General features: G+C 39.8%; 1 protein-coding gene across 3 annotated transcripts in view; it reads left to right on the top strand.

The window, feature by feature from the left end:
• Parg (poly(ADP-ribose) glycohydrolase) overlaps nt 1-16,160 on the top strand; it is a 104,657-nt gene that overhangs the window by 67,226 nt on the left and 21,271 nt on the right. For all 3 annotated transcript variants that reach the window (XM_050140591.1, XM_050140593.1, XM_050140592.1), the window contains exons 14-15: nt 11,420-11,498; nt 13,257-13,365. In XM_050140591.1, the coding sequence (XP_049996548.1) occupies nt 11,420-11,498; nt 13,257-13,365 (188 nt within the window). The remainder of the gene's footprint in view (nt 1-11,419; nt 11,499-13,256; nt 13,366-16,160) is intronic.

Genomic DNA, 16,160 nt, shown 5'->3' with positions numbered 1-16,160 from the left:
CGCACTCTTGGCCTCTGATAATTTTCAGACAACCTTCAAGAGAGTATTTGATTTTCCCCTTTGTTTTTCTCGTAGGAGTCTTTTTTTTTTTTTTAACAGTTTTATTATGGTTTCTCTGGGTATGGATCTCTTTGATTTTACTTGTAATTCATTGAGCTTCTGGAATGCAATTTATTAACTGTTTGGCCGTCATGTCTAATGTAATGTTTGTTTGTGTTGTGCAGGTACAGATATAAGGGTTACATTTACATGTGTGCTCATGTGCATGTGGAAGCTAGAGGACAGCCTTGAATGTTGTCCTCAGGAGCGCTCTCTACCTCCTTTCTGACAGCCTGTCATTGATCTGCGGCTCACTCATTAGGCTGGGCTACCTAGCCAGTAAGCCTCTGAAATCCTCTAGTCTGTCCTCCCCAGCACCAGGATGGGATTACAGGAGCCCTTTCTAGCAATCTTTTTACCAGTTGAGCCAAACCCCAGCCCTAAGCCTTTATGTCTTAAAATATTCTTTTCTCTCCAAATATATAGATGTTGGTACACTTCGTAATATACCAGTCTTTGGACCTCTGTTCATTTTCTTCATTATTTATTTTTTCTCTTCTTCAGACTCAATTGATTTCTGGTCTAATTCACTGGTTCATTTACCAGCTGTAATCTGCTCTTAAATTCTTCTAGTGAATTTTTTATTTCTATTATTGTACTTTTCAATTCCAGAATTTCTTTTCTGCCCTCCCCCATTTGTCTCTATGTTAATGTGTCTTTTAAAAGAATTTTTCCATTTTTAAATTTTTCATTATATTATATTTTATTTGTTTGTTTGTTTGTTTATTTATTGTATATGTACATGCCACAGTATGGTTTGGAGATCAGAGAACAATTTTCAGGAATCAGATATCTCTTTCCACTATGGGTTATGGGGATCAAATTCAGGTTGTCAGGTTTGATGGTCCGTGCTTTACTCACTGGCAGGCCCTAATATATCTGTGAGAATTATCATTCTCATACTTACTTTGCTTTAGTACTAAGTAAGACATAGTTCTTTTTAGTTCTTTCAACATATTTAAGAAATGTTTGCGTTTTTCTACTAAGTCCAGCATCGGTTTACTGGTTTACTGTTGACTACTTATTCCCGGTTATGGGGCATACTTGTCTCATTCTTTATACAGGTCTGTTGTCCTGTTGTAGTTGATAATGAGATCTGAATATTTTAAATAATATGGCAACCCTAGAAACTGTATTCCCCAATCAGAATTATTGTTATTAGCTTGGATTGCCCACTTCCTTTCCTGAACAAATTCTGTGGAATCTGTACTGTTTCTGGAGTGTCATCACAGAGGTTTCTGTTCAGTTTTTTAGTGGTTAGTTGATGAGTGTACAGATTTCTTAGATGAGTGGAGTCAGTAGGCTCCCACTTTTCTGAAGTGCTCTGTGTGCATTGCTGGCACCATCAGCCTTCCACTAGGTCCTCGATGACTGCTTAACCATACCTTGCCACTTCCATAAAGCTTCAAGGTTGGGCAGTAGGGAAACCTCAGGTTTTTCCTGGGCATTTGTAGCACATAGTGTTCTGCACTCCCAGGAATGTGCTAGAATTTTCCTAAGCTCCTTGTTGACATCTTGTTGTCAGCTTTTCTTGGATGCTTGCCCCATGTGGTGACCACCACCTTAGGCAGTCTCCATGGTAAGCAGGCAGGGACATGTGCTGATCTCGTACAACTCTTGGACACTAGGCTTCTCACACTGGACAAGCTCCAGGTTTGTAAAGTCAAGACAGTCTTCTGTGTGAGATCTCCCCAGGGGAAAGGTCTAATGGTTGTTCTCGGGAAGTCGAGCTTTGGAGGAGCTTCAGCACTCTTGTGTCTGCTCTAGCGGTTACCGGGGCTGCTGCTTTCCATAGTAGTTAAGGTTTTAAAGTTATCTTGCTGCTTGGGAGAATGGCTTCATGTTGTTTAGACATTCTTACCCACGTGATCTCATGGTTTGGTAAGGTAAAGCAACCAACAAAATTTATGTAGCTTATATGCCAAATTAAAATTAGAATCTCAGCAAAGGAATTTATTTCTCTTAGACAGATCCTTAGTTTGTGACTTTTTAGTTAATAACATGAAGAATTTCTGTAATTCTGAAGTTGTTTCCAAAATTGTATTGAACTGGAAAGATACACCCTTTGTTCTCAGCATTGTCAGCTCCCGTAGTGCTTGACTGTCTGTAGCTGCTGATCATCGTGTAGGAACGTAAGATGGATGAAGGTGAGGAAGTTACCGCAGGGGGAGGTGAGAGTGCACAGATTACAGAAGGAAAAGTAGGGGAAGGACTGGTGAACACCCACTGTTGGCAGCTAAACCATTTGAACACTTGTACTATGCTGTTTACATGAACTCTGGAAGTCCTGGCTGTTACTGTTTCCATTGTGTATAGCAATGACAAATTTTAAATATTTTTAGTATTCAGAGAATTTGAACTGAAGACTAGCAATGACATATCCCATCAATATTCAAAAAGGATTTTTATCTTTAAAAAACATAGGTTAATAAACCTTGGTAAAATGCTGAGCATTTAAATCCAAAGCTAGTTCTTTTTTTATTTCCTTTAATTCTCTTATGGTATGAAAAGAATCTTATCTGCTATTAATTTTATAGTAAATAAGAGATCACTTTCCCTGGAAATACTAGAAGGAAAACATTAGTATGTGTCTCTGTCTCTCTCCCTCTTGGCTCCATCACTCTCCCCTGAAGATAGCTTGTCTCCTGAAAAAGAATCTTTCTGGGATTGTCCATGATCTGACTTAGCTGCAGCAATTGGAAAGGGAGTAGAAAATAGCAGATCTGTGGCTGTCTTCAGATTGGTGATGACCTCAAGCTAAGGACACTTGGGGTGACTTTTAACTCAGCATTTTCCCCCACATGCACTTAACTTTATTACAGTGCTTCCTAATTAATATCTGTGATGTGATGTTCCCTTAATGGAAATGACCATTTCATCATCTATTTTGTATCTGGATCTCTGCCATCCCCCTTCTTAGGAGACTCTTAACCATGCACTGCAATTTATCTGCCTGATCAATTCCATTCCTTCAGTGATGCAGCTAAGCTCAGTGACCTAATGGCTGTGACTGTGCTGCCTGCATCTGTAGAAGAGTTTTGAGAAATTGGAAATAAATTAAATTTGTCATCAGTGTGGGGCATCTGGTTGCTATCAGACTTTTACGTGAATATGAAACAGGTCATACAAACAGGCAAATACTTTTATTCAGTGTTATTTCCGTTTGCTGTGATTCACCCATAGTAGCTGAGACCTTTTGGTAAGTGTAAATGGAGTGAAGGAATTAAACATCTTCCAGATAGCTTCAGTAGCAAGTGTTGGGGCTCTACAGTGTTCTCTTCTTGCTTCTGTTTGGTGAGCACGTACTGCAGATGCCTACACATGCCTACAGATGAAACTTCATGAGTAGAATAGTAATTTACATGGGACCCTCCTAGAGGTGAATCAGTGAGCATAAGACCCTCCTAACAGTGAATTCAGACCTTCAGGAGTGTCTACATGGGTGTCTACTCCGTTAGCAGAAGTGCTAAGACTAACCAAAAGTAAACCATGGTTAAGAATTCTGTGCCATCTTGGTGAGATACAAAGTACGGGCACCATCCCTACAGAAACAGCCCATTGCTAATGTCTCTAGACTGTTGAGAGAGATCTGAGTTCCTTTGGAGTTTTCCAGAGTGTTTAGAAATCAAATGTTTTTGGGGCTGGAGAGATGGCTCAGAGGTTAAGAGCATTGCCTGCTCTTCCAAAGGTCCTGAGTTCAATTCCCAGCAACCACATGGTGCNTTCCAAAGGTCCTGAGTTCAATTCCCAGCAACCACATGGTGCCTCACAACCATCTGTAATGAGATCTGGTGCCCTCTTCTGGCCTGCAGGCATACACACAGCCAGAATATTGTATACATAATAAATAAATAAATATTTTTTAAAAAACAGAAATCAAATGTTTTTATGCTGCTTATCTTTACAAAATATTTCCTAGCCGTGAATACTGAAGACAAGAGCGTCGCATCTACTCCGTAGTTGCTTTTATATGAGTGATGATAAATGGAGTAGGGTGTATGACGTTCATGTGCACTGCCCATCCCAGGGCACAACCCACAGCCAAGTAGAATTTGTTAATTTACTAATATTTTCCCCAGCTCACTATAAACGTCTATTAATAGTAAGAGAAACTAGATATATTTCTTACTAAGTCTAAAGCTCATAATACTGTCATGAACACTTGAAAGGTTTTTCCTCCAGTGAAGGTCTGCCTCGCCTGAATTGTTACAAACCATCTAACTCATGGCTCGTCCCACCGTTCCCTTTTACATTTCCATCATTGCTCATTAATAAGTTTGAATTTGAAATACATTAAAAGCATTCATTTTTCAAAAGACAGTGATTTATCACTTGTCTACCTAGAAAACCTAAGGTTTAATTTGCTTAGAGCGGAAGGAAGCATTTATTTCCGCATTGCAAAGGAACTATATCTGCCCTCTGCCTCTGAAAAGAAGGTTAGCAATGTCCTCACTGGGGCAGAAATATACAATTGCTATTTTATAGTCTTCAACCATTTCAGTTTTAAAAGACAAAGCAGGTATTTGCATTAAATTAAGAGATCAAAGTAGGCAAGGTTGGTTGTTTGGTTTTTTGTTGTTGTTGTTGTTGTTGTTGTTGTTGTTGTTGTTTTTGAACAGGAAAAGTGAGACTTGTCTACTGCTAGGCAGAAAACAGAAAACAAGAGTGTTGCTGGCTAGCTCTCAGTTCCCTTTAGGCAGTAGACCAGACAGTGTTATTGCTAATGCTTTATTTCCTCTAGTGCTTTGCAAAGGTTCATTGACATGGTTTTGAAGGAGTTTTAATTTGGCTTACTTGGTTTTCTAAGTGATCCCATGAGGTAAAACAATAAGCAACTATTAATAACCCAGAGTTTCAGATGATGCTGGTTGGTCAAGGTCATATGACCATTAAGATAAAAATTATTTTAATTTTTTAGCAGTGTGCTAAGCAATACGTTGGAAATTGTAGTATTTAACCTTTATTATGGGAAATTATAAATTGTATACCCAAAATAGAGTACTTTTCATAATGCTGCATAAATATAAATGTAAATATATAAATATATATTGACATGCATATAATGTATTTGGAAGAAACAAAATTTATTATTTTATAACTCAGGCTATCCTTGAATTCATGATCCTTATGCCTTAGATTCCTGAGTTAGGATTACAGGTGCGTGTCACCATACCAGCTTCCCATAGTCTTTGTCAAGATTTACCAGCTTACCTTTTTTCTTCTCCCTTTCCTTTCCCTCTAATATTTAAGAGACATTGGTCCCTTTTACTCCTAAGTATTTCATCATATATTTCCTCAGGACTAGTGAATCCACCTACCTAAACTTGTCGTGGTTCTGGGTGTGCACTGGCTCTGCTTTATACTAAGTAGCATCCACCGCTCTGTGTGAGCCCCACTGGCTGTGCATTTTCTTGTTAATTTACTTTTGGACTGTTTAGTCTTTGGGACCTCCCTCCTTTTTTCTTGTTTGTTTGTTTGTTTTCAGAGTCTCAATCTGTAGTCTAGGTAGCCCCATACTTGTGCTCTTCCATATGAGACACAGTACCAGGCCAAGTTACAATGGGTATATGTTAGCTTGGCTCAACCACAGCCCCCATGTATTCAGTCAAACACTGAATTCATGTGTTGCTGTGAAGATAATTTGTGGCTGTGATTAAAAGTCCATAGTAGTTAATATTTAAGAAGGGAGATTATTTGCCTTAATCTGTGAGGGTTTGGTTCAGTCAGTTACAGTCTTCCCAGAAGGAATCCTTCTGTGGACAGCTGCTGCTGCCCATGTCTAAGAGTCCCAGCCTGCTTATTAAACCTGCTTATTCATTCCCACAGTCATGTGAACCTAGTCCTTATGGTAATCTATTCACATAGGGGTCTCATTCCTTCTGGCCCTGTGGTTGGTCTGTGACTGATATGCAACCATCATGAGTAAAACTGCTATGAGCATTCTTCTGAGCAATTTTTTCTTAAGATGAATTCATTTTTATTTTATGTGTTTGAGTGTTTCACCTAAATCTATGTCTGTCCATTTGTATGCCTGCTGCCTGTCAAGGCCAGGAGAGGGCACTGGTACCCTAGAACTGGAGTTACAGATGGTTGTGAGATGCTATGTGGGTATTACAAATTGAATCTGAGTCTGGCCCCTTCTGTACAGTTTTTATTGGTACACTGTTTTTTGTTTTCTATTAGATAAATGTTGAAATAGAAGTGGCGGCAGGGCTGCGTCCCCGGCACCCGGCCGCCCGCATGGCTAGCTTATGCCCAGAAATAATTACACGGAAACTGTATTCTTTCAAACACTGCCTGGCCCGGCTAGGTCCAGTTTCTTATTGGCTAGCTCTTACATATTGTTCTAACCCATTTCTAATATTCTGTGTAGCCCATGAGCTGGCTTACCAGAGAGGATCTTAACCTGCATCTGTCTGGAGTGGGAGCATCATGGCGACTCCTCCTCTAACCTTCTTTCTCCCAGAATTCTCTTCTGTATACTCCGCCTACCTAATTTTCTATCCAATAAAATGGGCCAAGGCAGTTTCTTTATTAGTAAGAAATCATTCCCACATCATTTCCCCTTTTTCCGTTTAAACAAAAAAGAAAGGCTTTAACTTTAGCATAGTAAAATTACATATAACAAAACAGTTATCAAGTAAGAATTACAGTTACAATATTTATATCTATTTTATCTCTTACCATAACTAAGGAAAACTATAACTATTCATTCTTCAACTCCATCAAAGACTCCAGAAGGATATAATATTACCTAAGTAAACAAGAAATAAGAAAACTCTAGAAATGACAGAGACATCTCGCTGCCTGGACAGTCACCCAAAGTTCTTTGGTACCGTTGGGGCATCCATCTTCGGCCTACAGGCCCATGGTATCCAGATACATTTCCATGAAGCAGGAAATTTCAAAGACAGTTCAGTCATTTTCTGCTGTGTCCTGCAGAATGTCTCGCAGACTCTTTCATGAATCAGGAACCCCGAAAGACCATCTCACCTTTAGGCAAGTTCAGCAGTCCTCTCTCTGAGGGTTCTCTGTGTCCAGTTTATGCAACAGTCCAGGCAAGAGCAGTTTCTTGCCCAAATGACTATCCAACTCCATAAGGATCCTCTTCGATGCCCATCTTCCTCTTGAAGTAGCTGGTGCTGCCAGGAGCAGACGTGTCTCCTTGTCATGAAAAGTCCTAAGTTATTAAAATATTTTAAATGCCATATTCTGCAGTCTTTGAAAGATATGAAGAATGCCTATCTAACTGAAATATATCTCTATATATCTAGAAAATCTAATTAACATGACTACAAGCTTAACTATTAGCGATGATTATCCATTAACAACCTATATTTCCTAATTATACATTACATTTTTAAATGAACTACACAATCACAATACCTTAATCAAGATCAAAAATACATATACATATAACAAAATTGACCTTAAAATCCATACCAATGCAAATTATTCATATCTATATCATATCCCCCTTTAAATGTAAAAGAACATTTATAAACAATATTTGGGAACATGGGCGTAGTTTTTTCTCTCCAAACTGCTTCCTGCTGAATAGGGGCGTCGTTAATTAGGTTGTTCATGATATAACCTGTGTGCTAGTTTCATCTCAGTTGGCAATTGAGCGAAGCAATTTTTTGAGGGTGTTCACAGCAACCTTTCAGGAGGGCGTGGTCTATCATACCAAATCGGAATAGATGCAATCCACAGGGTCTCATCCTCTGCAAAAACAAAAGAAGACCCTCTCCAAAGCATCATATCCTTAGACCCAAATTCTGAAATCATAATACCCTCATGAAATCCATTTTGGTTTAGCTTGGCAGCCCATATAATGAAATGTCTCTCTGTACTTAGCTCCTTCACAGTCAAAAATTTTAAAGAAAACACAATGTACATAATCCAGACTCTCTGTGAATTTTCCATTTTTACGTGGCTTATTTTTCTTTATTTCTCTTAATCTATAACTATCTGTACTTCTGTACTCTGTCTCTTTAAAGACTTTACCCTTTTTCTTTTTAAGACATTAACTTTATTCTTTATATTCTTTTTCTTCTCTTTCCCAAGCCTACGTACATTTATCCAACAGTGTCTGAATCTGTTTTATTGTGAATCTGTAATTTTTTTACTATCCAGGAGCATTTCTTAAAATGTTAAGCATTTCTTAAAAACTTAAGTTGCACCATGTACAGGTAATACGGTACTGCCTGTGTCCTGCCCAGTCTAAACCTTAACTGCACGGTTTTAAGGTAATTACGGTAGTTCCTGCCTGAGATCAGCACAGTTCAGCATGGAGCAGCCGCTCCTGCCTCAGAGTCATTTGGTGCTTCTGAGCTGAGCACAGTTCCAGGCACACAGCAGTTCACATTGGAGCCGCAATCAGCAGTTTAATTCTGAGACTGAGTGTGCAGCACAGAAACTCTTTTCATCCAAGTTACAGCCAAATCTGACACGCAGAGCACTGCGCAGTCTGAAAATGCGTCTCTGTATGGCGGCAGGAATCCGCCATGCTCTTCCGCCTGCCTAAGCCTGATTCTGCCGTCTGCCCAGGTGCAGGCGGGAAGCGCTGAGCCATCGGCACGGTCTCAGAGCACTCTCCTCCGATCCCAAGCGGGAACACAAACATCCAGTCCCATAAAAGCCTTGAAATGCTTTAAAGCCAGAGTTCACGCTGGCAGTACAGCCCCAGGAAGCCGCGCTTTAAAATGACGCAGCTTTTTTTCTCTGCTGCTGTTGCTGAATCAGGAATCTCTCTACAGCACGCCACCAACAAAACAGCAAAAATCTGTGTTAAACTCTCTCTCCCTTATTTTTAAGCCTTCTCAGGTTTTTAAGTGGATTTAGCCCATCACGTCTGGGCGCCATCTGTTGAAATTAGTAGCGGCGGCAGGGCTGCGTCCCCGGCACCCGGCCGCCCGCATGGCTAGCTTATGCCCAGAAATAATTACACGGAAACTGTATTCTTTCAAACACTGCCTGGCCCGGCTAGTTCCAGTTTCTTATTGGTTAGCTCTTACATATTGTTCTAACCCATTTCTAATATTCTGTGTAGCCCACGAGCTGGCTTACCAGGGAGGATCTTAACCTGTGTCTGTCTGGAGTGGGAGCATCATGGCAACTCACTCACTCAGCTTCTTTTTCCCAGCATTCTCCTCTGTCTACTCCGCCTACCTAATTTTCTGTCCTATGAGGGCCGAGGCAGTTTCTTTATTATTAACCAATGAAATCAACACATAAGATACAAGACCCACCTCCATCAGATAAATACCTACAAATGACATTTCTAGATCAAACTGTTCATGTTTAATTTTATAAGAAATTGCCAAACTATTTTTCAAAATTATTGTGCCATGTTGTTTCACCAGAAGTATATGAGACTTCTATTTATTCTAGTTTCTTGTCAGCCCTTAGTGTGGCCTTGTTGTTGTTTAAGACAGGGCCTCGCCATGTAACTCTGGGCAACCTGGAACTTAGAAAGATCCACCTACGTGGGCCTTCCAAGTACAGAGATTAAAAATAATGTTCATCACACCTAGCTCTTATTGTGGCCACTTTTATTTTAGCCATACATTGAGATTTATTACAGTATCTCACTGTGGTTTTAGTGTGATCGCTAATGACTGATAATGTTAAACATTGTTTCATAATTGTTAGCCAACTCTGTACTTCCGATATGAGATGTGTGTTCATGATTTCTGTCCATTTTTGTAAATTAAGTTGTGTGGGTTTTTTTTTTTTTTAACTTAGCTTGTGTCATTTTGCTGAACTAGGGTCTAAACATGGGGCTTACAAATGCTGGAAAGGGCTCGGTCACTAAACTCTAGTTCCTCAGCTCCTGCTTATTTTTGTTATTGAGACCTCGTCACCTGTTCTGAATACAGGTCCTTTGTGAGACGCTTGTCACGTGGGTGCCTTTCCCCTACATCTGGTTCTCCTGACACTGACTGTTGAATGTTGGTCCCGTGTAGCTTTTGTTTCATTTGTAAGTTTTGTGGTCACTGCATTTCTTTATCCAGTTAAAGAAATCTTTGGCTAAATGCAGTAAAGCATTTGTATAAGTTTGTTTTTGAGATAGGGTCTCATGATGCCCAGCTTGAACTCCTGATGTCCCAGCCCCTACTGTTCATACTGAGGTTAGGGTGTCTCCTGTTTTCTCTGGGAATTTTATAGTTTTATGTTTATGTTGCTCCTCTGTCTCAAATGTGTATTCGTAACATGAGGTAGAGTCTGGGTCTGTATTTTTATATGAATATCTACATGTTCCAACAGTATTAGTTTCCTGGATGCTTTATTATAGTTTCCTTTACTGACAGTCAGGTGTCCTATAGCCTCTATTTTGTTTCATAGATTTTTCCCACATCTGTTTTTAGGCCAAAATCTAGAAACTGTTGAATTCAGATAGTTGAACACTTTAGATTTTGTTTTTTGTTTCTTTTGTTTTATTTTGTTCTTCATTTTCTTCTTTGATGACCATGAAGTCATGGCACAACCACACCCAGTTTAATTAGTGTTTTTAACCATGTGCTGCTTCACCTGTAGCCCCAGCTACTTAGAGGCTGTTGTGTAAGACTCACCTGATCCCCCGAGTTTAAGTTCAGTCTGAGCAATATAACAATACCCTGAGTCAGGAAGGGGGTGTGGGGGATGTGGATGGAAGAAAAGGTTATTTGGAGATGGATATATAGATCAAGAATTAACCTTGTGATAATATTGACTTTTCTACTTCAAAGGAATGTTCTATTTCTCTATCTGTTTGGGTCTGGTTTTTTTTTCTTTAGTATTCTACATCTGTTACTTGGTTTACTCAGGGATAATTTGTGTTTTTTGTCACTGTTTAATGGATGTTTGGTGTTTTGTTTTCTCACTGTTTACTGCAGGTGTATAGAGAGAGACATCTTTGATTTAACTCCTAGTTATGAGTTTTTCCTACTCTCTTCCCACTCTTAGCAATTCCTTGGGATTTGCTGTATAAACAATGATGACATTTGCAAGACAGTTTTACATTTTACTGTATCTTTGTGTTCTTTTGTGTTGGGGTCAAACCCAGGGCCCTGTTCATGATCTACCATGGACCTACTTCCGCAGCCCTGCTTACATGTTTCCCACTGTTTATTTCTTTTCTTGTGTTTATTGCTCTGGTGACAGCAGGGGTGGTGGGCTCTCCAGTCTGGTCTGGGTAGTGAGTCCGGGACAGCCAGGGCTGTGTAGAGACCCTGTCTCAAGATACCGAAAAGAAAAGGGGAAGAAAGGAACAGTACTCTCACCTTATTGAGCACCTTTGGTAGAATGCTCTCACCATTAATAGACTTATTTGTTGCAGGTACTGAACAGTACAGTGAATACACAGGCTATGCTGAAACTTACCGTTGGGCCCGGAGTCATGAAGATGGGAGTGAAAAGTGAGTGTTTCTGATTTTAGTGTTGTGTGACTGAAACTGAAGGAGGGTGTGTGACTCTGGTACACTCTGTGCTTTCCAGAAATTTATTATTTTTTTCATTTAAAATACTTTTCATACAGTATATTTTGATCATATGTTTTCTCCTTTTACCTACCCAACTTCTTGTTTAGGCTCGCGCTCTCTCTCTCTCTCTCTCTCTCTCTCTCTCTCTCTCTCTCTCTCTCTCTCTCTCTCCATAAGGCCCACAAAAACAACAAAAACCCATGAAATCCACTTCTGTTTGTTGGCTACTACTGTGTATAGGCCATAGGTAGTGTGGCTGGTAGACCAGTAACACTCCATCAAAGAAAACTGATTTTCCCATTCTCAGCAGGCATCAGTTGCAAAGAGTTCTTGATGAGGGTTAGGACTTTGTGTCCACCTCCCCTTCTCACTGCTGGGATTTTGTATGATTTGACTTTGTAGTCTTATATATATATTATGACAATCTCTGTGAGTTCATATGTTTGTCAATTCTTTTGTCTCTGGAAAACAGTTCCCTTGAAGTCATTCATTAGTTCTGGCTCCTTTTCTATATAGATCCCTGAGATTTGAAAGGGGTTTGATGAAGACATCCCATTTGGGACTGCAGGTTGTCCAGTTGGGGGTTTCCTATGTTAATTACCATGCACTGAAAGGAGCGGCTTCTCTGATAAGGTTTGAGCAAAGCACTGACCTACGGTTCTAGTAATGCGTCATTAGGAGTAATGGGTTCTCTGGTGTGATAAAAAGGGGTTTATTTTGTTGGCTCACAGTTTATAGTTCATCATCAAGGGAAGCAAAGGGAAACTTGAGGCAGGAACCTAGAGGCAGGAGCTAAAGTAGCTAAAAGACCATAGAGCAATCCTGCTTACTGTCTTGTTCTACTACCTACCCAGAAATGACACTGCCCACAGTGGGCTAGGTCCTTGTATATCAATTAGCAATTAAGAAAATGGCCCACAGATATGCCCACCAGCCAATCCAGTGGGGTACGTTCCCTCTTCCCATGTGTATTACGTTGACAGCTGAAGCTAACTATGCCTCATATACCTGTGGTGAAACAGTTTTCTGTGTGATCTCCGTAACTACCCACAGACTAGCTTTGAGGTTTCCTATCTTTAGTATAAAAACCTGCTTGGCTACCAATATAATCTGTTTTCAATTTTCTGGGTTTCCAAACTCAGCACCTCAGGTAGGCCTTCATTTCTGTGGGCAGTGTATCTTGTCTGCTTCTGTGAGTTTTTACAGAGAGTTTTTGTAGCTGACAGTTGCACAGTAGGTATGAGTACATATTTTTATGACACTTGACTTCTCGGGATTATTTCTTGTGCAGTATGGGGTAATCACACCAGTGATTTAGTACAGATCTCTGGAAACAAAAGCAGAGTAAATACTATGTCTGTGGTATTAGGGGAAAACAAAGACCAATATTCTTTTGTTTTCTCCCAAATCCTTTAACCTCTGAGGCTCACTGTAAATGACGTACTTGTTTACAATATGTCACCTCATGTTGTCTCTTGATTTTTCATTTTGCTGCTCAACAGTCTGCAATATGCATACCTCTGAATCTAAAACTATAATGGTTTCCTGCCCTCCTGCTTTGCTGGGACCTGTGATTATGGTTTGTTTGTTTTTAATATCATAACACTGCCAAGATGTCAACAACGTGACTCCTACGGGGATCTCATTTGAAGGGTTCTACCTGTGCCTCTCTCTTCCCTTTCTGTCCCTCCACAGGGACGACTGGCAGCGGCGCTGCACAGAGATCGTCGCCATTGATGCTCTTCACTTCCGACGCTACCTCGATCAGTTTGTGCCTGAGAAAATGAGACGTGAGCTTAACAAGGCCAGTAACCTTATTTCTGCGTTCATCTGGCAGCTGTCATCTATTTACTGCCATTTTATTAATGCTGAAATTAATGCTTTCTGGTAATTCCTACAGTGTCAGTGCATCTGCTCTTAGCTCCTCTGATTTAATAGTTCTGTCAGCTTGTACAAGATGTACTTTCCATTTTGTAATTGTTTGATTACTGGCCAGTGTTGCCAGCTAGACTGTTGCTTAGTGTTAAACCCCACACATGCATTTATCTCCTCAGGTACTTTTAATGGCTTCAGAACATTATCATTGTAAAATATATAGAAAGGAATAAGCTGTTATTATGTTTTGGTATTTTTGTTTTGCATCGGTCACGTGACTTTTTCTCTATAAGGTGCACAGATATCAGGATTAAAACATATTTTAAAACCTCACAAATTATGTTCCTATCTTGAACAGTAAACATGTTATTTATTGGTTTAGTAATCTGACATATTTATAATGAAAACTGTGATAGTCTATAATGTATAGTTCTGCCTAATCATTTTTTTCTTTTGTTATCTCAGAAATAAAAAGTGAGCTATACCTCGTTTGTTCAAATCTTCACTACTGTGTGCTATAATGAATATATTCCCTCATGATATAGAGTGCTGATTCTATTCTGCGCATTTGGTGCCTAAGAAAAACAGCTAAGATGTTCTTTAGTTCCTCAAATTACTCTCATAGCTAAGGAAATTAACTCTGTTCTGCAGACCCTTCTTTATTCCTGCCAGTGTAGGATTTTGGTTAGTGTATTATTTATTATGGTAACGGGTTTTGTGGTTTAGCCTGGCTACCTCTACAGAAACCTTACAAGGAAACTCAACAGTGAAATCAGCCCGGGTAGAGACAAGCCACCATGGTTTTCCAGCCCTTAAAGCTACTTATTAAGCATTTAAAATAGAATTTGATATTATCTCCTGGGCCATTTGAACAGCTAATTTATTGGTACAATTGTTTTCTAATGTACAACTTATTAGGTTGTTTGACTATTTAATGGGTCTTGTGGGAGAGTCTTTTGTGTTACTTTCATTGGTTAATAAAGAAACTGCCTTGGCCTTTAATAGGACAGAAAATTAGGTAGGCGGAGTAGACAGAACAGAATGCTGGGAGAAAGAAGCTGGGTCATAACTCTCCTCTCCGAGACAGATGCAGGTTAAGAATATTCCCAGTAAGACACCACCTTGTGGTGCTACACAGATTACTAAATATGGGTTAAAGCAAGATGAGAGAGTTAGCTAGTAAGAGGCTAGAGCTAATGGGCCAAGCAGTGTTTAAAAGAATACAGTTTCCATGTAATTATTTCGGGTAAAGCTAGCAGGGGTTTTTGGGTTTTTTGTTGTTGTTGTTGATTGTTTGTTTGGTTTTTGGTTTTTTGAAACAGGGTTTGGATCCTGTCTTGTCCTGTCCTGGAACTAACTCTTGTAGACCAGGCTGGCCTCGAACTCATAGAAATCCACCTGCCTCTGCCTCCCAAGTGCTGGGATTAAAATGTGTGCCGCCACCACCTGGCTGTTTAGTGTTCTTAAATAAATCTCATAAAGTGTTTCAATAATATGTTGCCAGCAGAGTTGAACCTGTCTAGCAGATGTCAGTTTTGACATTTGTTTAAAATGGGTCTCCTGAGTACAGCTGTGAAGAAAGCCCATTCTTCTGTGTGCTAACGGTTCTCTGCTTTCCTGACACTGGTGGTGCTCTGGTGTCTCACTTTCCCGGTAGCTACATGGTGTCTCCTTTACTCCACCTTCCTTTTCTCCCTATCTTTGTTTGGATTTCCCGCTTAGCTATATTCTGCCTGGCCATTGGCTGAAACAGCCTTATTCATCAACCAATAAGAGAAACACATAGTCACAGCATACAGAAGGACATACTACATCAGAGAACTGCTTCTATAGAATATAGAGTGCTTATAAGATACACTCTATATACAAAGAATGAATCTTGAAATAACCTTGTAACAGGGGAGTTATGTTTCATTCAGGTCAGTTGTGACTGGCACACTGCCTGCCATATGGAAGTATTTCAGAAAGAATTTTTCAGATGACTTTATAATAATTCATGCTTAGTATTTAAAAATATCTAGAAAGTGGTTAATTTGCCACTTTCTAGATATTTTTAAATACTAAGTTAATCCTAGTTATCCAGTGCCAGGTAGAGCAGAGAAGACAGCTGATAAACAGATGTGCTGTCTTTGTTAAATACAGTGACCCAGTTTTGTATTTGTTTTCCACCTGCAAATATTTATGTCAATATGCAGTTAAGTCTCACTTTTGACTTACAAAAAGATTCTTTTCAGTCAACTGCGATTGTTTTTCGATTAATATAACCAAGAGCAGTAAAGGTAATGAAGTGATTCTTTACTGTGTACTAGGCATTCCACTTAGCACTTTCCATGAGTCAGAGTTCTTTCCTGCTCTTGAGATGTATTGCTGTGCCACACAGGAGTTCTTGAACTCCCAGGCTCAAGTGGCCTTCCATCTTACTAGACATACAAGACCGCATGGTCTGCTTTAATCCCAACCACTGCAAAAGACAAGTGATGCTGTTCTCACCTCTAGTTAGAGATAGACGGAGCCCTGGCACATGAGTAACTTGCTCCATGCCCAGAGCTGGCCAGTGACTGAGCCAGGGTTTAAATCCTTGTTCTTCTGACTTCTGCTTACTTTTGTTTTTTCTCTTTTCTCTCTTCCCCTCTCCTCCTTTGCCTTTCCTACTTCCTTTATTTTTCTTTGTCTCGTGGTGCTAAGGAGATCACAGGGCCTTGCATGTGCTGGGCAAGTATCCTA

This window comes from Alexandromys fortis, unplaced genomic scaffold, assembly GCF_014885135.2.
Source record: "Alexandromys fortis isolate MF-2015 unplaced genomic scaffold, M_Fortis_MF-2015_v1.1 scaffold_46, whole genome shotgun sequence".
NCBI lineage: Eukaryota > Metazoa > Chordata > Mammalia > Rodentia > Cricetidae > Alexandromys > Alexandromys fortis.
Note: the sequence above shows the minus strand (reverse complement) of the source record. Positions and strands in the feature narration are given on the sequence as shown.